General features: G+C 42.2%; 1 protein-coding gene across 1 annotated transcript; it reads right to left on the bottom strand.

Annotated features, from left to right (window-relative positions):
- Nucleotides 1-11943: 11943 nt before the first annotated feature.
- Nucleotides 11944-22532, bottom strand: bpnt2 (3'(2'), 5'-bisphosphate nucleotidase 2). Its single transcript, XM_064939022.1, has 5 exons — nt 21785-22532; nt 19416-19575; nt 16957-17052; nt 16172-16333; nt 11944-13570 (listed from the first exon to the last, which is right to left on the bottom strand). The coding sequence occupies exons 1-5, from the start codon at nt 22121-22123 to the stop codon at nt 13299-13301; spliced, it is 1029 nt and encodes a 342-aa protein (XP_064795094.1). The 5' UTR covers nt 22124-22532; the 3' UTR covers nt 11944-13298.
- Between the last annotated feature and the right edge of the window lie 995 nt (nt 22533-23527).

Genomic DNA, 23527 nt, shown 5'->3' with positions numbered 1-23527 from the left:
TGTTGCCACATGCTTCAAGAGGGCCACCATTGTTCCTGTTCCCAAGAAAGCTAAGATAACAAAGCTAAACGCCTACCGCCCCGTGGCACTCACTTCCGTCATCATGAAGTGCTTTGAGAGACTAGTCAAGGACCATATCACCTCCACCTTACCTGACACCCTAGACCCATTCTAATTTGCTTCCCACCCCAATAGGTCCACAGACGACGCAATCGCAATCACACTGCACACTGCCCTAACCCATCTGGACAAGAAGAATACCTATGTAAGAATGCTGTTCATCGACTACAGCTCAGCATTTAACACCATAGTACCCTCCAAACTCATCATCAAGCTCGAGACCCTGGGTCTCGACCCGCCCTGTGCAACTGGGTACTGGACTTCCTGACAGGCCGCCCCCAGGTGGTGAGGGTAGGTAACAACATCTCCACCCTGCTGATCCTCAACACTGGGGCCCCACAAGGGTGCGTTCTGAGCCCTCTCCTGTACTCCCTGTTCACCCACGACTGCGTGGCCATGCACGCCTCCAACTCAATCATCAAGTTTGTAGATGACACTACAGTGGTAGGCTTGATTACCAACAATGACGAGACGGCCTACAGGGAGGAGGTGAGGGCCCTTGGAGTGTGGTATCAGGAAAATAACCTCACACTCAACGTCAACAAAACAAAGGAGATGATCGTAGACTTCAGGAAACAGCAGAGGGAGCACCCCCCTATCCACATCGACGGGACAGTAGTGGAGAGGGTAGTAAGTTAAGTTCCTCGGCGTACACATCACGGACAAACTGAATTGGTCAACCCACACAGACAGTGTGGTGAAGAAGGCACAGCAGCGCCTCTTCAACCTCAGGAGGCTGAAGAATTTCGGCTTGTTACCAAATGCACTCACAAACTTTTACAGATGCACAATGGAGAGCATCCTGTCGGGCTGTATCACCGCCTGGTACGGCATCACCGCCTGGTACGGCAACTGCTCCGCCTACATCCATAAGGCTCTCCAGAGGGTAGTGAGGTCTGCACAACGCATCACCGGGGGCAAACTACCTGCCCTCCAGGACACTTACACCACCCGATGTCACAGGAAGGCCATTAAGATCATCAAGGACAACAACCACCCGAGCCACTGCCTGTTCACCCCGCTATCATCCAGAAGGCGAGGTCAGTACAGGTGCATCAAAGCAGGGACCGAGAGACTGAAAAACAGCTTCTATGTCAAGGCCATCAGACTGTTAAACAGCCACCACTAACATTGAGTGGCTGCTGCCAACATACTGACTCAACTCCAGACACTTTAATAATGGAAATTGATGTAAAAAATGTATCACTAGCCACTTTAAACAATGCCACTTAATATGATTACATACCCTACATTAGTCATTGTGAAATTGTGTGAAATTGTTAGGTTAGATTACTCGTGGGTTATTACTGCATTGTCGGAATGAGAAGCACAAGCATTTCACTACACTCGCATTAACATCTGCTAACATGTGTATGTGACCAACAAAATTTGATTTGAAAGCACCTTCACCATCCACATCCATCGGATTCTCCATCTCAAGAAGACCTCACTCTTTGATTGCACTCCCTCTTCAGATAAACACTTGAGGGTGTTTCATACTTGAACATCTGAATGTTCTTCTTCCTTGGAAAAGGCCCCCTAAGGAGAAGTCGTGCTCAATGACAGCACGTATCGCCACTTATGAATCGAGAATAAAAAAGCAGTGTTGAGAGAGATACTCTGATATACTCAAGATAATTGGTAGTTCACCAAATTACCAATTACTTCACACTAGAAGCAGTTAAGCTACACTAAAGCTAACCTTAAGAAAAATATAGTTTACTTAACCCAAGCTACTTTGTGATAAATTATCATATATAAATCTGAAATTTCATAGACTGCAAATTGCAAGAACATATCACTCTGGAGTCAGGTGTTTACGGCTCTCGTCGGAATGAGGATCGGACCAAAGCGCAGCGTGGTAAGTGTTCATGATTCTTTATTACTCAAAAAACACTAACAAAATAACAAAGAGAAAAACAAACAGTTCTGTAAGGCAAATAAACTAAACAGTAAACAACTACCCACAAAACACAGGTGGGGAAAAGGCTACCAAAGTATGATTCCCACTCAGAGACAACGATAAACAGCTGCCTCTGATTGGGAACCACACTTGGCCAAAAACAAAGAAATAGAAAAATAAAATAAGTAGTCTGTAGTTCCAGTAGTTAGCTAGACCGAAACATGGCTAACAAGTAATTAACTACTGAAAACACCAAGATTAGAATTTAATTCGGAAGGTTGCAAGTTCAAACCCCCGAACTGACAAGGTACAAATCTGTCATTCTGCCCCTGAACAGGCAGTTAACCCACTGTTCCTAGGCTGTCATTGAAAATAAGAATTTGTTCTTAACTGACTTGCCTAGTTAAATACTGTGCCTTGCGAAAGTATTCGGCCCCCTTGAACTTTGCGACCTTTTGCCACATTTCAGGCTTCAAACATAAAGATATAAAACTGTATTTTTTTGTGAAGAATCAACAACAAGTGGGACACAATCATGAAGTGGAACAACATTTATTGGATATTTCAAACTTTTTTAACAAATCAAAAACTGAAAAATTGGGCGTGCAAAATTATTCAGCCTCCTTAAGTTAATACTTTGTAGCGCCACCTTTTGCTGCGATTACAGCTGTAAGTCGCTTGGGGTATGTCTCTATCAGTTTTGCACATCGAGAGACTGAATTTTTTTCCCATTCCTCCTTGCAAAACAGCTCGAGCTCAGTGAGGTTTGGATGGAGAGCATTTGTGAACAGCAGTTTTCAGTTCTTTCCACAGATTCTCGATTGGATTCAGGTCTGGACTTTGACTTGGCCATTCTAACACCTGGATATGTTTATTTTTGAACCATTCCATTGTAGATTTTGCTTTATGTTTTGGATCATTGTCTTGTTGGAAGACAAATCTCCGTCCCAGTCTCAGGTCTTTTGCAGACTCCATCAGGTTTTCTTCCAGAATGGTCCTGCATTTGGCTCCATCCATCTTCCCATCAATTTTATTGTCCCTGCTGAAGAAAAGCAGGCCCAAACCATGATGCTGCCACCACCATGTTTGACAGTGGAGATGGTGTGTTCAGGGTGATGAGCTGTGTTGCTTTTACGCCAAACATAAGGTTTTGCATTGTTGCCAAAAAGTTCAATTTTGGTTTCATCTGACCAGAGCACCTTCTTCCACATGTTTGGTGTGTCTCCCTGGTGGCTTGTGGCAAACTTTAAACAACACTTTTTATGGATATCTTTAAGAAATGGCTTTCTTCTTGCCACTCTTCCATAAAGGCCAGATTTGTGCAATATACGACTGATTGTTGTCCAATGGACAGAGTCTCCCACCTCAGCTGTAGATCTCTGCAGTTCATCCAGAGTGATCATGGGCCTCTTGGCTGCATCTCTGATCAGTCTTCTCCTTGTATGAGCTGAAAGTTTAGAGGGACGGCCAGGTCTTGGTAGATTTGCAGTGGTCTTGTAGATTTGCAGTGGTCTGATACTCCTTCCATTTCAATATTATCGCTTGCACAGTGCTCCTTGGGATGTTTAAAGCTTGGGAAATCTTTTTGTATCCAAATCCGGCTTTAAACTTCTTCACAACAGTATCTCGGACCTGCCTGGTGTGTTCCTTGTTCTTCATGATGCTCTCTGCGCTTTTAACGGACCTCTGAGACAATCACAGTGCAGTTGCATTTATACGGAGACTTGATTACACACAGGTGGATTGTATTTATCATCATTAGTCATTTAGGTCAACATTGGATCATTCAGAGATCTTCACTGAACTTCTGGAGAGAGTTTGCTGCACTGAAAGTAAAGGGGCTGAATAATTTTGCACGCCCAATTTTTCAGTTTTTGATTTGTTAAAAAAGTTTGAAATATCCAATAAATGTCGTTCCACTTCATGATTGTGTCCCACTTGTTGTTGATTCTTCACAAAAAAATACAGTTTTATATCTTTATGTTTGAAGCCTGAAATGTGGCAAAAGGTCGCCGAATACTTTCGCAAGGCACTGTAAAGGTAAAATAAAAATACTGCAAAATGTAGTTGAATTACTAGTTAAACTACATGTAGTTCATTACTCCCCAACACTGTAAATAAGATACGATGAATAAATCAAATCAACGCCATCACAACACCATGCACATTTGGGGCAAATTTGAGACTTGATTTTTTTAATCACAGAAAACAAAAACATTACCTCCCAATGTGAGATCAGTAGATTCATTTGAACTTAAATTGTTACTGAAAGACAGAAGCGCTAGGAGTTACTCATCTGTAATGTATATATTCTTACATTAAAAAAAAACACTAAAGTTTTAACACCTAAGTACCTCTGGACAGGTGGCTGAGATATATAGTATTGGGATCAATCATTTTAGATTAAGTAGATACATATTTCCGCAGCATGTAGCCATTTCATTGAGGGAAATGACTGAAATGGACTGCAATCGCAACAAAAACTCCCAGAATTTAAAGTAATTTGTGGTCAGGGATGATTTCAGTAGCCATAAAAATATATCTGAACACATACAATCTGTGTGCTGACATCAATGACAACAACAAAATGTCAGCGATAGAACAGTGCATGTTCAATGACTGAAATATCTATAGGAGCTCTCTCGGTACTAAATTGGATAGATTTAAGCATTAGCTGACAAGGTGACCTGTGTTTTGTTGCCAGGCAACAGATATTCACTCTCTGAGACCAGTTGATGGCCCCGCCAGACCAGACCAGTGTTCGGGAGGGTCTCTCGCCAATGCGTTATAAAAACATGCTCAGGGTTGAAACCCTGAACCTTTGAATTAAAGAGCATAGGATACAAGGTGTAACTCTCGACAGAGAGAGAGCGAACGGGAGAGAAATAGAGAGGCAGCGACAGAGAAGACGAGAGAGAGATGGACAGAGAGAGAGCGAACGGGAGAGAGATAGAGGCAGCGACAGAGAAGACGAGAGAGACAGAGAGAGAGCGAACGGGAGAGAGATAGAGAGGCAGCGACAGAGAAGACGAGAGAGAAGACGAGACAGAGATGGACAGAGAGAGAGCGAACGGGAGAGAGATAGAGGCAGCGACAGAGAAGACAGACAGAGAGAGATAGAGGGGCAGCGACAGAGAAGATGGGAGAGACAGAGTTGGACAGAGAGAGATAGAGAGGCAGCGACAGAGAAGACGAGAGAGACAGAGATGGACAGAGAGAGAGAGAGAGGCAGCGACAGAGAAGACGAGAGAGACAGAGATGGACAGAGAGAGAGATAGAGGGGCAGCGACAGAGAAGACGAGAGAGACAGAGTTGGACAGAGAGAGCGAACGGGAGAGATAGAGAGGCAGCGACAGAGAAGACGAGAGAGACAGAGTTGGACAGAGAGAGAGAGATAGAGAGGCAGCGACAGAGAAGACGAGAGAGACAGAGATGGACAGAGAGAGAGATAGAGGGGCAGCGACAGAGAAGACGAGAGACAGAGTTGGACAGAGAGAGAGAGATAGAGAGGCAGCGACAGAGAAGACGAGAGAGACAGAGATGGACAGAGAGAGAGATAGAGGCAGCGACAGAGAGAGAGAGAGAGAGAGGCAGCGACAGAGAAGACGAGAGAGACAGATGGACAGAGAGAGAAGACAAGAGACAGATGGACAGAGAGAGATAGAGAGGCAGCGACAGAGAAGACGAGAGAGACAGAGATGGACAGAGAGAAAGACAGACGCAGACCGACGTAGAAAGAAGACTTTTAGCGCTACAGGAAAGTTTCTGGGGATGAAAGTTTGATGCACTTTTTGTTGTTGTTCACAATGTGAACAAAGTCACAGTAGCTAAGCTGCTCTTTCAGGGCAAAGAGGGTCCGAAAGACCAGGCAATTTAATTCAAGGAATTAATTCACTTAAAAGGAAGTACTCTCGTTCAACTTCAGACACAGCAGGAAGAAAACCACAGTGCTTTTGACATTCACAGTCAATCCATTCCAAGCATTCTGCTCTATTCATACTTTTGGGCTCATTTTTAATAGGAAAATCTGTCATCACAGCGGTTACTAATTCACTTTTTCATTCCAGAGCCATTGAGGAAGCAGAGAATAATTGCACTTAAAAGTGAGCCCGGTTAAAGAGGGCGTGGGTTGGGGTTTGATGTGTAAATTGAAATGAGAGAATACAGTATTGAAAAATGTTACACACCGGGCACATCACGTCATTTCAACGTGGACAGTTGGGTAATATTTGGTTGAGACGTTGTGATCAATGAGATTACAGCCGATAGTCACCCAGGCAAATGGTTTTTGAATTCACAATGTGTTTTCACAATGCTTTCAAACATCTAAAAACACAACCAAATTCCAATGGAAAAACGATGTCTGAATTTTGGTGTAGTTGTCACTTAAATGTGTTATCACTGCGCTTTCAACCATTTAAAGGCACAAAAAGTTAAAATGGCAATTCAATGTCAGTTATTTCGTTTTTTTTTATACAACATCAATGTGTTATCACTGTTCTTCATTTAACAGCAGAACCAAATGACCTGGATTGTTGTTGAGATGACATTAAAAGTATACACATGGTGCAAGTGATCAATGCTGTTTGAGATTCTGCACAGATTATTTTTTGCAATTGTCTCTACAGACCTATAACCATAGCATGCACTCTTTCTATGACTACATAAGACATTTTTTTATTTATCCGTTATCTTACCAGGTAAGTTGACTGAGAACACGTTCTCATTTACAGCAACGACCTGAGGAATTGAGGGCCAGACTGGGAATTTAGCCAGGACACCGGTGTTTAACACCCCTACTCTTACAATAAGTGCCATGGGATCTTTAATGACCTCAGAGAGTCAGGACACCCGTTTAACGTCTCATCCGAAAGACAGCACCCTACACAGGGCAGTGTCCCCAATCACTGCCATGGGGCATTGGGATCTTTTTTAGACCAGAAGAAAGAGTGCCTCCTACTGGCCCTCCAACACCACTTCCAGCAGCATCTGGTCTGCCATCCAGGGACTGACCAGGACCAATCCTGCTTAGCTTCAGAAGCAAGCCAGCAGTGGTATGCAGGGTGGTATGCAGGGTGGTATGCTAGTAACAGTAAACTCAAATTGTGGCCATGGATGTGTTGCTCACTTTAAGGTTACATTCCTTAACTTCAGGCTATTTACTGTAGGGGAGAGTGGGGTAAGTTGAGCCAAAGGATTGTTTCTAGGAAACCATACAGAAAATGTATCATATGACCAAATATTTTGGAAGAGATTAAAATTAATGGAGTGTGTGAAGGAAGAAACCACATGGGAAAAGTGGTAAGCATGTTACACTAAAAATTAAGGGTTCAACAAGGGTTCTTCTAAGATGTTCAAAGTTCTTGGAAGAACTTTAGGGTTCTCTGCACTGAAAATGGCCCCCAAAAGGTTCTTCCAAGAACCCCGTAGGAGGTGGGGTTCATCGAGGAACCTTCTTAGTTGGTGGGGGTAGTTGCAGGAACCTAACCGCCCAACTGAAACATTTGGATTTGAATGTGAAAGGAGAGCAGGTGCAGGCACTTAAACCTGATGGGGCTACGGGTTCCCAACTAGGAACACACTAGGACATGTTGGACATGTTGGCACGAGGTTCTAAGGTAGAGGCATGGCACCAAGTGGGGGGTGTAGTGATGAAAAATGCAAAGATCTCCTCAAAGATCTCCTCAATTTAAGGTAAAGGTAAATTTAAGGTAAATTATATCCCTTGTATGATCTAAATAGTTTTATGATGATACAATCTATATTTTCATATTTGTGCAAATCTTTCTAAAATAGAACATGGACACATTTCGATGGTTAACAATCAATGGTTAACAATCAACAAAGGGGTAAGAATATGTAGGCTATAAGAATATGTTGAAGGCTAACTGTATTGAGCGCAGAAGACTGATCTGCTCACTTTTGTGTCTGTAGGTATACAGACGAGGCATACAAAGGTATGTCAATTGGTATTGGTATGTAATGCAGATCACATTTACCATCCTCCACCCTTTCCTCTTCAATGAATATCCCTTAGGCCTCTACATTATGGACAAGGTATGTGTATGAAAACCATTATCAAAACAGTTTTATTCATTTACCACAAAAACCAATGTATGAATTCTGTCATGTGTTTTGTTAATCATCTGTATAATTACTATTTGGTGGGATTCACAGACTTCACCCTCCCTACACCTCGGATGAATATAACAGGGAACCTATTCACTCACCATGCACTGCAAAATCATTCTGGCTATGGATACGGAGAACATCAACACATTAACATCAACACACCAGAGGATATACCCATTGGACTTGGGGCTCTACTGGGATTTTACCTCATATTCAGATTTGTTATTCTGCTGTGCCACTAAAATCATAATAAACACTGAGAACTAAAATATTGTGTTATTGTTGTTATGCATATTATTATTATTAATAATAATAATAATAATCATCATAACTGGGGGGGGTTCAAAAACAAACCACAAAAGGTTCTTCAAAAGGTTATTTGAGAATCCATAAAAAGGGGTTATTTGAAAAACTTATAGGGTTTCCCCCACAGTTTCGATTTGAAGAACCCATAAAGGATACTTACTTTTTTAGATAGGTCCAAAAAGCGGATTCTCACAAAGTCAAATTACTGTTTTGTGTTGTAGGTTTCATGATGCTTGTATCTAAACCAAAGCAGACATGTTATACAGTATGTCATGTGGCGTCTCCACACTCTAAAAAGAAAAGGTTCCTGGAGCATCCTTTAGGAGTTCTTCAAGTTGAAACTATGGGGGAACCCTTATAAGTTATCTGAAGAACCTTTTGGGGTTAATGTTTTAACAATAACACAATATTTTAGTTCTCAGTGTTATGATTTTAGTGGCAAAGAAGAATAAAAAAAAAATATATAAATATAATGTAAACTCTCAGCAGAGCCCTAAGTCCAACGCACTCTAAAATGTAGGGGTTCAACAAGGGTTCTTCTAAGATCCTCAAAGTACTTTGAAGAACCTTAGGGTTCTTGGCACTGAAAATGGCCCCCAAAAGGTTATTCTAAGCACCTCAATAGAGAACCTCCTTAGTTAGGTTCCTGCAAGAACCCCCACCAACGAACTGCCCACCTGAAACACTTTTGAATCTGGCGTGTTGATGTTAATGTGTTGATGTTCTCCGTATCCATAGCCAGAATGATTTTGCAGTGCATGGTGATCGAATAGGTTTCATGTTATATTCATCAGAAGTGTAGGAAGGGTGAAGTCTGTGAAACCCCCAAAATAGTAATTATACAGATGATTAACAAAATATGCACACAACAGTATTTATACCCTGGTTTTTGTGGTAAATGAATAAAACTGTTTTGATAATGGTTTTCATACACATACCTTGTCCATAATGTAGAGGCCTAAGGGATATTCATTGAAGAGGAAAGGGAGGAGGATGGTAAATGTGATCTGCATTACATACCAATACCAATTGACATACCTTTGTATGCCTCCTCGTCTGTATACCTGCAGACACAGACACACAAAATTGAGCAGTTCAGTCATCTGCAACATGTTCTTACAGCCTACAAAGCCTTACCTCTTTGTTGATTGATATTCATTGAATTGTGTCCATTTTCTGTTGTAAAGATAGATGGTATCATCATAAAACAATATGAACTTAGATCATACAAGGGAGAAACCTTACCTTAAATTGAGGAGATCTTTGCATTTTCCAGTTAAGTGCCTGCACCTGCTCTCCTTTCACATGCAAATCCAAATGTTTCAGTTGGGCAGTTAGGTTACTGCAAGAACCCCCAACAACTAAGGAGGTTCCTTGATGAACCCCACCTCTAATGGGGTTCTTGGAAGAACCTTTTGGGGGCCATTTTCAGTGCCAAGAACCCTAAGGTTCTTCGAAGAACTTTGAGGATCTTAGAAGAACCCTTGTTGAACCCCTAGTTTTTTAGATTGTATAAGCGACAATATGCAGTCCTAAACCTAGCATGAAATTGCATCTTTGTAGCTGAGTGGGCTTACATAGTCAAAATGTTTTCCTTGTGGTAAATTGAGCCAACGCTCATTGGGTAAGTTGTGCCAATGGCCACCATACCCCATACAAATTATTACATTTAGTCAGTTTTATGCATAATATGCAGAGTATTTTTGCAATGTGTCATGCATATGAACTCAAGATAGTCTAGTAAAACACGTAGGAGTCTAGCCACCCTTGAGCTTCTTGAAAGAGCAGCCAAGGAAGTGAGAGAAGGGAAGCAGCAGCAAGGGAGGAAAAAACAGACTGAAGGACCCTGAAGAGGTACATTGACAATAAAGACATGAACATGTACCTGTCTGAAAGAGGCTATGACAGAGTAGCAGAGGACATGGAGTCTGAGCTTGATAAAGAGAGGATATGACAAGAGTAGCAGAGGACATGGAGTCTGAGCTTGATAAAGAGAGGCTATGACAAGAGTAGCAGAGGACATGGAGTCTGAGCTTGATAAAGAGAGGCTATGACAGAGTAGCAGAGGACATGGAGTCTGAGCTTGATAAAGAGAGGCCATGACAGAGTAGCAGAGGACATGGAGTCTGAGCTTGATAAAGAGAGACTATGACAGAGTATCAGAGGACATGGAGCCTGAGCTTGATAAAGAGAGGCTATGACAGAGTAGCAGAGGACATGGAGCCTGAGCTTGATAAAGAGAGGCTATGACAGAGTAGCAGAGGACATGGAGTCTGAGCTTGATAAAGAGAGGCTATGACAGAGTAGCAGAGGACAGGGAGTCTGAGCTTGATAAAGAGAGGCTATGACAGAGTAGCAGAGGACATGGAGTCTCAGCTTGATAAAGAGAGGCTATGACAGAGTAGCAGAGGACATGGAGTCTGAGCTTGATAAAGAGAGGCTATGACAGAGTAGCAGAGGACATGGAGTCTGTGCTTGATAAAGAGAGGCTATGACAGAGTAGCAGAGGACATGGAGTCTCAGCTTGATAAAGAGAGGCTATGACAGAGTAGCAGAGGACATGGAGTCTCAGCTTGATAAAGAGAGGCTATGACAGAGTAGCAGAGGACATGGAGTCTCAGCTTGATAAAGAGAGGCTATGACAGAGTAGCAGAGGACATGGAGTCTGTGCTTGATAAAGAGAGGCTATGACAGAGTAGCAGAGGACATGGAGTCTGAGCTTGATAAAGAGAGGCTATGACAGAGTAGCAGAGGACATGGAGTCTGAGCTTGATAAAGAGAGGCTATGACAGAGTAGCAGAGGACATGGAGTCTGAGCTTGATAAAGAGAGGCTATGACAGAGTAGCAGAGGACATGGAGTCTGAGCTTGATAAAGAGAGGCTATGACAGAGTAGCAGAGGACATGGAGTCTCAGCTTGATAAAGAGAGGCTATGACAGAGTAGCAGAGGACATGGAGTCTGAGCTTGATAAAGAGAGGCTATGACAGAGTAGCAGAGGACATGGAGTCTCAGCTTGATAAAGAGAGGCTATGACAGAGTAGCAAAGGACATGGAGTCTCAGCTTGATAAACATGTCAAGGACCAGTTTCATGGGATTAGTAGCCTCAAATGCAGAGAACTTGCCTATGAATTGTTTGCCTGACAAATCAAACTGAATTATTCCGCTGCCCTATGTTCGCTACATACGTCAGTCTGAGGCTGCCATCACTGAAGTTGTGGTGACGTCAAAATGAGAGGCGTTGTTCAAAACAAAGTCATCAGCGATTGGATCATCTCTAACTAATCAGCATATCAAAGCCAATGACACATTTTCAAAACATCACTTTACCCACATGTTCTGCTCTGCTCAACCAATTTCGTCCCGACGAACAGAATGGCCATGCAAACATCTCCCTCTTCTGGTAAAACAATACACGTTGTACTGTAGTTTGGACTTTTTGAATCTACCTTCATGGGTTAAGTACAGTGAACAGACTTGATCTTTTAGGATTCCACCATTCTGCTTCTTTATTTTTGCTATAATCTCTTGAAAACATGACAAATGTTTATAGAAACGGGTTCAATTAATGGACAGGGACAGCTTTGAACCTGTAATTCTCAACAGTGCAACATACGTCAAACAGAAATGAAATGATCTCGATCACATATGAAGCAGTCATAACCCCGTCACTGATGTCATGCACACCGGCATTTCATTTGAAACACAAGAGGGGAGTTTGAGAGACACAGCTACATGACAGCTATATGCACAGACTTAGCAATCACATCCAGTTCAGACACAAAACGTGTGCACACACGGCACAAAAATAGTCCTTTTGAGAAAGCGCAGTTGGACAATACAGTTAGTATTCACAGTGTTAATGATATCCATGTATGGACGGTCTATTCCGAATGTCAATATACAGTAGGGGTGTTCTGTTGACAATCTAAATCATTACCAAAGATCTCCAATATATTGTTGCTAAATTAGCATGTTTAGCTAATAAGTATTTCCACTTAACATATGTACAAAAGCATGGTTTCTAGTAGAGTAGACTTACAAATGCATTGACTAAATAAGCCACATATGGATTTAACACACTGTATAGCCTTTTTCCCCAAAAGGTGGAGGCGAAGGAGGCTGCGATACAAACTGAACTCTGATGATATTCATGAAAAAATAAGGAAACTGTACCTTCACATGCATACAGAACAATCAAATGAATGTGAATCTGAAGGAAGTACCATGCATTAAAGGACAAATCCACTCAAACAATCTTTTGGTATTTTTTCCATTAGTCCACTGTACAATCCCAGTTAAGACTTTCCAAGCTGTAGGATTTTCACGTTGGGACTGTGTCAAGCGGAAAATGTTATTTTTTTTAAAGGATTGATCTACTCAAACTACCATTCCCCAATATTCAAACTCGATTCGCATTGCAGCAGCCAAAACCCCACCCCTATCATGTAAGGTGTTAAGCGAGAGTTAAACAATTGATCTCCTCAAACGGTTAACCTATCTAGCTTAACAAACATTTAAAAAATGGTGAAAGGAGTTTGAAGGAGACTGGCGGGCTTTGTAATATATTGCATTATTGTCTTGTCCCAGATCGTGTTGTCCTCTCATCTGTGCTTGTTAGGTCTTCAAGGCTTATGGTCATCTTGTCCATTTGTCTCTGATCATCTGTGTGTGTGTGTGTGTGTATATATGGCTGTGTGTGTGTAAATATCTGTGTCTGTGAATATATATATGTGTGTGTGTGTGTGTGTGTGTATATATATGGCTGTGTGTGTGTGTAAATATCTGTGTCTGTGAATATATATATATGTGTGTGTGCGTGTGTATGTGTGTGATCTTCAGTGTTTGTCAGAGGAGTCCCATGCCGGCAGTTTGGCCACCAGGTCCTGGTGGTCCACCTTGACGCTGGCCAGCAGACCCTCCCTGTTGCCCGCGGCCCCCGAGTAGTCTATCTCCTCGCCCTTCAGCGTAGTCATGTGACCTCCCAGGGCCGCGAGCAGGGCGTTGCCGGCGCAGATGTCCCACTTCTTGATGAAGGTGACGTGGATGTACACGTCAGCCTTCTCAATGTCCTCATCAAGGGGGTCCAGCAGAGCCAACACCTTATAGCCTGGGATCAATGGAAAATACAACAGCAATAATTGAAAACCATAGTAATAATGAGCTATATAAACTTAGCAAAAAAAAGAAAAACAGACCTTTTTCAGGACCCTGTCTTTCAAAGATAATTTGTAAAAATCCAAATAATTTCACAGATCTTCATCATAAAGGGTTTAAACACTGTTTTCCATGCTTGTTCAATGGACCATAAACAATTAATGAACATGCAACTGTGGATTGGACATTAAGACACTAACAGCTTACAGTGGGAAAGGTCACAGTTATGAAACACAAAAAGATGCCCAGGGTCCCTGCTCATCTGCGTGAACGTGTCTTAGGCATGCTGCAAGGAGGCATGAGGACTGCAGATGTGGCCAGGGCAATAAATTGCAATGTCCGTACTGTGGGACGACTAAGACAGCGCTACAGGGAAACAGGACAGACAGCTGATCGTCCTCGCAGTGGCAGACCAAGTGTAACACCTGCACAGGATCGGTACATCTTTACAACACACCTGCGGGACAGGTACAGGATGGTAACAACTGCCCGAGTTACACCAGGAACACACAATCCCTCCATCAGTGGTCAGACTGTCCGCAATAGGCTGGGAGAGGCTGTACTGAGGGCTTGTAGGCCCGTTGTAAGGCAGGTCCTCACCAGACATCACCGGCAACAACGTCGCCTACGGGTACAAACCCTCCCTCGCAGGACTGGCAAAAAGTGCTCTTCACTGACGAGTCGTTGTTTTGTCTTACATGGGGTGATGGTCGGATTTGCGTTTATCGTCAAAGGAATGAGCGTTACACCAAGGCCTGTACTCTGGAGCGGGATCAATGTGGAGGGTTCGTCGTGGTCTGGGTCGGTGTGTCACAGCATTATCGGACTGAGGTTGTTGTCATTGCAGGCAATCTCAACACTGTGCGTTACAGGGAAGACATCCTCCTCCCTCATGTGGTACCCTTCCTGCAGGCTCATCCTGACATGACCCTCCAGCATGACAATGCCAACAGCCATACTGCTCATCTGTGCATGATTTCCTACAAGACAGGAATGTCAGTGTTCTGCCATGGCCAGCGAAGAGCCAAGATCTCAATCCCATTGAGCACATCTGGGACCTGTTGGATCGGAGGGTGAGGGCTAGGGCCATTCCCCCCAGAAATGTCAGGGAACTTGCAGGTGCCTTGGTGGAAGAGTGGGGTAACATCTCACAGCAAGAACTGGCAAATCTGGTGCAGTCCATGAGGAGGAGATGCACTGCAGTACTTAATGCAGCTGGTAGCCATACCAAATACTGACCGTTACTTTTGATTTTGACCCCCACTTTGTTCAGGGACATTCAATTTTTGTTAGTCACATGTCTGTGGAACTTGTTCAGTTTATGTCTCAGTTGTTGAATCTTTTGTTTATACAAATATTTACACATGTTAAGTTTGCTGAAAATAAACGCAGTTGACAGTGACAGGGCATTTCTTTTTTTGCTGAGTTTACATATCTGAAATAATTTGATTCCAAAATTACATAACACTTGAAACCAATGTTCCTTCAAACTTTTTGCAAGTAAGTAGCAAATTCTTGGTCTTGTGAGTGGAATTTTGTGCAACTTCCGGCACAGTGAACACTAAGTCTGTACCCTTACAGTGTAGACAGTAGCCAATAGGCTATTGTGGCTATCTGAGCATAATGTAGGCCAACCAACAAAACCAATTGAGAAAATCAGATAACATTTTTGAATGGAAATACATTTGAAATGTACACGATATAGCCTACAGTAGCCTATATGTGGTGTTCAATGCAGGCCTACATTGCATGAGAATTTTAAAAACCGATTTTACATTAATTCATGTTCTCTTTTACTTGGTCTAATACCATGGGCCAAATAGATGACAAAATGCATGGTACTGTGTTGCATGTTGCAAGAAACCCCTTTACAAAATACAATTATTATTACCATATAGAGAATTCGACAATGTAGACTACCCCTCCGCCTATTGGCTTATTTGCATATTCAAGCCGGTCTCAAAATACAACACCGCCCCTTTAATTAAGCTTGACTGGCTTTTCAAAAAGACAGCTTGAAATGTAGCCTAGACGTTTTGTGCTCTTGCAGGAATCAGTAACTCCCCATTGCTGACCTATACTGATCTGTAACAGGGCTAATAACTCACTAACTAGAAAAGAATATCAACAAATGTGCACACGCAGCTCTGCGCTCTGATATGAAGTGATCTGAAAAGCGCATTCACTCACGGGTGATTGAAAGACCGCTCGTGGGCTACTCCCCCGCCAATAGAATTCTAATCCGCTGCACTCTGGATTTGCCTATAACAAAATCACAGACTCAATCTTGCAAAGTTAACTTTGTTTTGGTTTGTTGCATCGAAAAAGGGGCTGATATAATGCCGATATGATCACAGAAATAACGTTGATCCATATAGTGCATATTAAAATGGGGTGAAGTGAAGTTTAATGTGTCTGCATGAAACTAACATCCACAGAAATACATATGCCTCTCAAAATGTTAAGTAATGACTAATCATAGGTTGCATTCAATCATAGGCGATAGACTACTACCATAACAAATGTGGGTGAACGCTTAAGCACAGCGCCGTACCTGCGCCCCCTGCTGGGAGAATAACTGTAGTGTTGCCGAAGGCCTCCTCGATGAAACCCTTCACCTTCCCGGCATGTGACCGGGACACGATGACCTTGGGGGGGTTCATGTTGTAGGTGGTGCGAGGCTTCATGTTAGACCCATGACCAACCAAGGCCCAAGCTGTGGACAGGAACATATGCTTTAAATAGCTGGAGATGGACTTTTAGTTCCACACCAACAGGACTGGTTACAGTTAAGTAATATAGAATGCAAGAAACAGATATAACTGTCAGGAAAGAAACTCCTGTGGGTAGAGGCTAGGCCATGACTTATTTTGGCTGTAACAATAAAGATGAATTGAAATCATTTTCTTTGGGCATGGACGGGACACTGCAAGTAAACACAAACCCACACTCTCCTGACAGTGGGTTCACACATCCATCGTCTCGCCATTCAATGGACACAATGCAGCCGTTCACAATCACCAATGAAGCCACCTTATAGTGAGCTCCCCTCCCGGGGGAATTCTCAAAGGAGTGACTTAGCCCCTGCTGTCACCAGTCCACTGACTGGTATATCTTACAGTAGAACAGTGTTGCTCTGTCCTGAACACAAATGATGTCTCTCCCCCTTCTCTCCAAAGCTTGCACTCGTTCACTGCCCTAACAGATTTAAAAGCATTAGATTGGTGTAGGAACTATGGTGAGCATTTTGTCTACTCAAAAAAATCCCATGCTTTAAACCATTGAGGGATTGTCACACGTACATACCTTGTATACAATCGGTGACAGTGAAAAACCAACCTGTGTATCCTGTGAAAGGTTTGTGGATCACGCCTATGACAGGTTTCCCATCCACGGCCACACACACCATGGTCGTGACATACTTGAGCAGGTTCTCTGTCAATAGGAGAAAGAAAACAACGGGCTCATTGAAACAGGATACAGCTTAGGAAACAGGACACTGCTAAGACAACTACTCTGTAGCTGAGTATAGGTAGCCCCCACAGTCTCATTTCAATCACCCACACAAAGAGTAGAGATCAAACTTAAGCTGTGTCTAAATAGTACTTACATATATATTTTTTTCCCCATCTTGTCCTATAGTATCGATCTGTCCTAAACTACAGTGCCTTCAGAAAGTATTCACACCCCTATCATTGTTTTTACAGAGTGGGATTAAAATAGATTTGTAATGTTCTGTCAACAATCTACACAAACACGAGCAACTCCGGGGTTGTGGTTTTGATTCCCACGGGGGACCAGTATGGAAAGAAAGTATGAAGATGTATGCACTCTACTGTAAGTAGCGCTTGATAAGAGCGTCTGCTACGTGACTAAAATGTAAATGCATATTGATTAGATAAGTATTCAACCCTCTGAGACCATACATGTTGCGATTGCAGCTGTAAGTCTAAGTGCTTTGCACACCTGGATTGTACAATATCTGCTGATTATTCTTTACATTTGTCAAGCTCTGACAAATTGGTTGTTGATCATTGCTAGACAGCCATTTTCATTGTCAAGTCTTGCCATAGATTTTCAAGACAATTTAAGTCTAAACATTAACTAGGCCACTCAGGAACATTCCATGTTGTGTTGGTAAGTAACTTGAGTGTATATTTGGTCTTATGTTTTAGGTTATTGTACTGCTGAAAGGTGAATTTGTTTTCCAGTGTCTGTTGGAATGCAGATAACAGGTTTTCTAGGATTTTGCCTGTGCTTAACTCTTCCATTTATTTTTATCCCAAAAACGCCATAGTCCTTGCCAATAACAAGCATACCCATAACATGATGCAGCCGCCACCATACTTGAAAATATGAAAAGTTGTACTCCGTGATGTGTTGGACTTGCCTCAAACATAACATTTGAATTCAGGACAAAAAGTTTTTTTACAGTATTACTTTAGTGCCTTATTTCAAATAGGATGCATGTTTTTGAATAGTTTAATTCTGTACAGACTTCATTCTTTTCACTGTCATTTAGGTTAGTATTTTGGATCTATGTTAATGTTGTTGATCCATCCTCAGTTCTCCAATCACAGCCATTAAACTCTAACTGTTTTAAAGTCACTATTGGCCGCATGGTGAAATTCATGAGCGGTTTCCTTACTCTCCGGCAACTGAGTGAGGAAGGACACCTGTATCTTTGTAGTGGCCTAGTTAATGTTTAGATACACCATCCAAAGTGTAATTAATAACTTCACCATGCTCAAATGGATATTCAATGTCCGCTTCTGGATTTAAACTATCTACCAATAGGTGCCCTTTGCGAACCATCGGAAAAACTCCCTGGACGTTGTGTTTGATTCAGCTTGAGATTCACTGCTCGACTGAGGGACCTTACAGATAATTGTATGTGGGTTACAGGGGAGGGGTAGTCATTTAAAAATCATGGTAAACACTATTACACAGATTAGGTCTACGCAACTTGTGAAGCACATTTTTACTACTGAACTTATTTAGCCTTGCCATAAAAAGGGGTTGAATACTTATTGACTCAAGACATTTAAATTGTTCATGTTTTATTCATTTGTAAACACTTCTAAAAAAACAATTACACTTTGACATTATGGGGTATTGCATGTAGATCAGTAACACAGAATCTCAATTTAATCCATTTGAAATTCAGGCTGTAACAATAAAACGTGGAAAAAGTCAAGGGGAGTGAATACATTCTGAAGGCACTGTATTTCTTATCTTGACAATGGCTAACATTGACATGGTATAACAGGACTGGTGAAAGTAAACCCATCTGTTGGCCTCCTATTGCTTTGGTACATTTACAGTAGGGCTCCATTTTGACATGGCATCTAGCGGGAAAGCTTAGTATAAGTCTGAACATTAATATAGATAATCAAATCATTGAGAAGGTTTGGCATTAGGCCGAAATAAAAGGACTAGGGTGGACCATCTTAGGGTAGGTTTCAAGCTCTGGTTAGGATGAAGATTTGATGGCTTGTAATGCCAGTAGGTACATTTGAGATACAAGTTGTGATAAGAGGTTGTTCTAGGATGTTGTGGTTTTTAGTCAGGTCACGTACAACAAAGGAAAAGGAATAAGGACTTGGGCCGCCCCATGCCACCAAACAATAAGGTAAAACAAGCTACTGAGGAAGGGAGTGGAATGGTGATTATCAGAGCGAGTTCAGTTAAGGTGAGTTGGCAAGAGTTGGGCGTGTCCAGAGGGTAAATAGGGAATTGGTGAGGTGGCATGACCCTTCAGAACACCGACCATAGTGGGTTGCTACATGACACCATACCTGTATACTCCTGAGTGGCGTCCAGTGGGTCTATCCAGATGGTGATACTGTCAGCAGGCACATCCCTGCTCACCTCCACACTTTTTAGGATGTCAGCAGGGATGTCTCTGTTCCACACCCCCAGCTCATTGTTGGTCTCATCATGCTCTTCAGAGTTAACCTACAAAAGGGACAGAACACACGTAAACATCAGCGTGTAAAAATCATTATCAATACTATGAAGACGAAGGCTGTTCTGTTGAACACGTGGTTATGTTAGAAGTAATGTCGTCAATGCCTCTTATGGTGATTGACACTGAACAATACAGGGACAAATAAGGGTGTGCTTTACATTGCAAACAATCTGGGGCGTAGACAATGGAACTACAATAAGTCATGGTATGTGTCAGTAATACACCTTTCAAACCAATATGTTTTCCCACCAACTTAAAAACAAAACAAGTTAAACTTTATCTACTATTTATTTGAATTCTTATTTACAATGACGGCCTACCGGGGAACAGTGGTTTAACTGCCTTGTTCAGGGGCAGAAGGACAGATTTTTAACCTAGGCAGCTCTGGGATTCGATCCATCAATCTTTCAGTTACTGGCCCAACGCTCTAGGCTACCTGCAGCCCAAAGGATCCTACCAACTCTTTGCCGACTTTTCTTTATACATGAAAGGTGTTGTCGGCAACAAAGCCTCTAATTATATTTCCGCTAAACGACCTAATCATGATTGCAGTGAAGTTCTGCCTATGGCTTAGTATGAAATGTAGCCGTAATGCAATGCATTGGCACATACTACGCTCTTGATGGTTGCTAGGCAGTGCCCGTTACTACGATCCTTCTGCTGGTTCTTAACTTTGCAAAGCATGTCACTTCACCCATCTCTTTGCATAGCCCACCATATGCATTGTTTTCTGGAATAAAGTAGGCTAATGCCATGGAAGGCATCAAATTGTTGCTTACTGAAACTCCCAGTCATCCAATTGTTATAACACATTTGAAGCAATAGTCTGCCCGCGTGTTCAACTATTACAGCACCGTTTCACGCTGTTTTGAGACAAGTGTGTGGACTCGTTTTGATACGTCAATCAATGTCCGAATGTTTCCCCCCCCCACCGAATCTCCGTTTGTATGTTGGTTAGGCTACAATTAGGCTGTAGAAATGTTAGCTGTTGAAATATTGCTTGAAATGTATTACAAAAATCAGATTACTTTTGGAGTATTTAGTGACATATGCAGGCTGCATCACATCCAGCCGTGATTGGGAGTCCCATAGGGAGGCTCACAATTGGCCCAGTGGCGTCCGGGTTTGGCCGGGGTAGGCTGTCATTGTAAATAAGAATTTGTTCTTAACTGACTTGCATAACTAAATGAAAAACTGCTTCTACCTCAAGGTCATCAGACTGAGCCAGGCTCCACCCAGTACCCTGCCCTGAACTTAGTCACAGTCACTAGCCGGCTACCACCTGGTTACTCAACCCTGCACCTTAGAGGCTGCTGCCCTATAGACATGGAACAATGGTCACTTTCATAATGGAATATTGGTGACTTATGTACATACGGTTTTAGCCGTTTCATATGTATAAACTATTCTAGTCAAGGCCTATCCTATTCAACTATTGCTGTACATATACTATTCTATGTATTCTTCAGACATGAACAGTATGTGGATAGAACATACACACATATTCCAGACTCAAACATTGCTCACCTTAATAATTCTATATTTCTTAATTCCATTCTTTTACTTTTAGATGTGCGTGTATTGCGAGATATTACTGCACTGTTGGAGCTTGGAACAAAATCATTTCACTACACCCACAATAACTGCTATACTTGTGTATGGAGCAATACAATTTGATTTAGCATACAGGCTGCACAGACCAGTAACACTATTCTACTCACAATATGACACTATTATTTAGAAAATAAATTGTATTATTCTTATGTTTCTTAGGGCCCGTCTAAAAACAATTAAGAATGGACTTCTTTGTGACAGTGTATATTCAATGGATCTATTCAAATAGATGCCCAGCCAAATCGGCCCACTTCTACTCCAGCTCCTAAACATGCACGGGAGATATAAAAGGCTTATCCCGGGAATGTGGTAAAAATTGGTCTGTGTGAATTGGGCACAAAAAACATTGACAGATATTTTTTTTTTACAGGCAACATACTGGTAAGTCTATCTATAAAAGGGTATAAATAAACAATGTGGTACACAGTGTGAGCCTGATGACGTGGATGTCGATTAAGGCAGCCCCCTGAATCAGAGTGCTTGGGTTAAATGGAAGACACATTTCAGTTGAACAACTGACTAGGTACCCCCCTTTTCCAACTACTCATGCACCGATACACATAAATATAATTTCCTCTTTACCTGTACATATGGATAAGTGTTCTTGATAAGATAATACATCTTTCTGTGAGAGTTTAAGTCCCCCTGAGTGAGCTTTTCACTCGCCCCTTCCTTCGTTTTCCCCTTGGTCTTTTCTTCTAACTTGTCCTCTTCTCTGACCCTCTTCACCTCCCGACCGCCCTGGACTGCAGCCTCCACTGACAGTGCGAGCAGGTCGCGGAGATTCACTGTTCTCTTCGACGTAAAAGCAGCTATGCGGCTGGATATAACTCCGGCATATAGGTGGTAGATCACGCCGAGTCCCAATAAGCAAAACACTGCCACTCCAAGTGGCGAAAGACGGATTCCCATAGGAGCCATCGGTTTAGTTAATCAGCTAGCTAGCTAAAATGTCACACACAACCACTGCCGGGGTTCGTAAATGCAAGACAATGATAATGATTGCTAGCTAGTTTTCATTTCAAAAGTTACTTACATTCCTAGCTTACGCAGTTGAACGATTTACCTGTGTTTTTTATGGGTTAGCTTGCTAGCGACATTAGTTATAGCTAGCTAACGTTACCTGGAGTGCTATCAGTGGCTGTCAAGCAAACGTAGAAAACATGACTTCTAAAGATAACATCAGCTTCCCCATATAGTTTGTTAAATAATATACTACCGGTCAGTACCTATTTATCAAAAATTCTTGCACGACTAAGGTCAGAAGAGAAAACGAGCAGCATATGAGTAATTGTTTTTGCTCCACGTACACGGTGGGCGGGGTCAGAGTTCAAAGTATCTGATTGTTTCTTTTCCGGGTCACGAATATCACATGGCCTGTTCAATTTAGGTTCACATAAAATGTTTGCGAGTATTTTACATTTTGGCCATTTAGCAGACGCTTTTATCCAGAGCGACTTTACAGTCGTTGCATTTAACTAAGGTAGGTAAGACAACCATATATCACAGTCATTGCAAGTAAGTAACGTTACTTCCCTCCCCCAAAAAAGTAGTTTCAGTGAAATGAGTGCTAGTAAAAGACAAGTGCAATAAATACTTATTTTTACGAAATCATTCCGTACTTCATATATGTTGTTAATTCCGAATGATCATATACATTGTTGCATTTTATGTAACTGCGTTTATCTACCACTAGATGTCAGCAAATACTAACAGCTCTGATCTAGGTTGAAAAAGTTTGGCATGTGCCCTCAAATCCTGAAAAGGTTCTACAGCGGTACCATTGAAAGCATATTGACTGGCTGCACCACTAATTGGTATGGCAATAGCACTGCCCTCTATACTCCTCTGTAAACTGGTCATCTCTGTATACCCATCGCAAGACCCACTGGTTGATATTTATAAAACCCTCTTAGGCCTCACTCCCCCCTATCTGAGATATCTACTGCAGCCCTCATCCTCCACATACAACACCCGTTCTGCCAGTCACATTCTGTTAAAGGTCCCCAAAGCACACACCTTCCTGGGTCACTCCTCTTTTCAGTTCGCTGCAGCTAGTGACTGGAACGAGCTGCAACAAACACTCAAACTGGACAGTTTTTCCTCATTCCCTTCATTCAAAGACTCAATCATGGACACTTACTGACAGCTGTTGCTGTTTTGTGTGATGTATTGTTGTCTCTACCTTCTTGCCCTTTGTGCTGTTGTCTGTGCACAATGATGTTTGTACCATGTTTTATGCTGCTACCATGTTGTGATGTTGTATTTATTTTTTATTTTTAATCCCAGGCCCCTGGCCTCCGCAGGAGGCCTTTTACCTTTTGG

Source organism: Oncorhynchus masou, chromosome 3 (assembly GCF_036934945.1).
Source record: "Oncorhynchus masou masou isolate Uvic2021 chromosome 3, UVic_Omas_1.1, whole genome shotgun sequence".
Classification (NCBI taxonomy): domain Eukaryota; kingdom Metazoa; phylum Chordata; class Actinopteri; order Salmoniformes; family Salmonidae; genus Oncorhynchus; species Oncorhynchus masou.
This window is presented reverse-complemented; position numbering and strand designations above follow the sequence as displayed.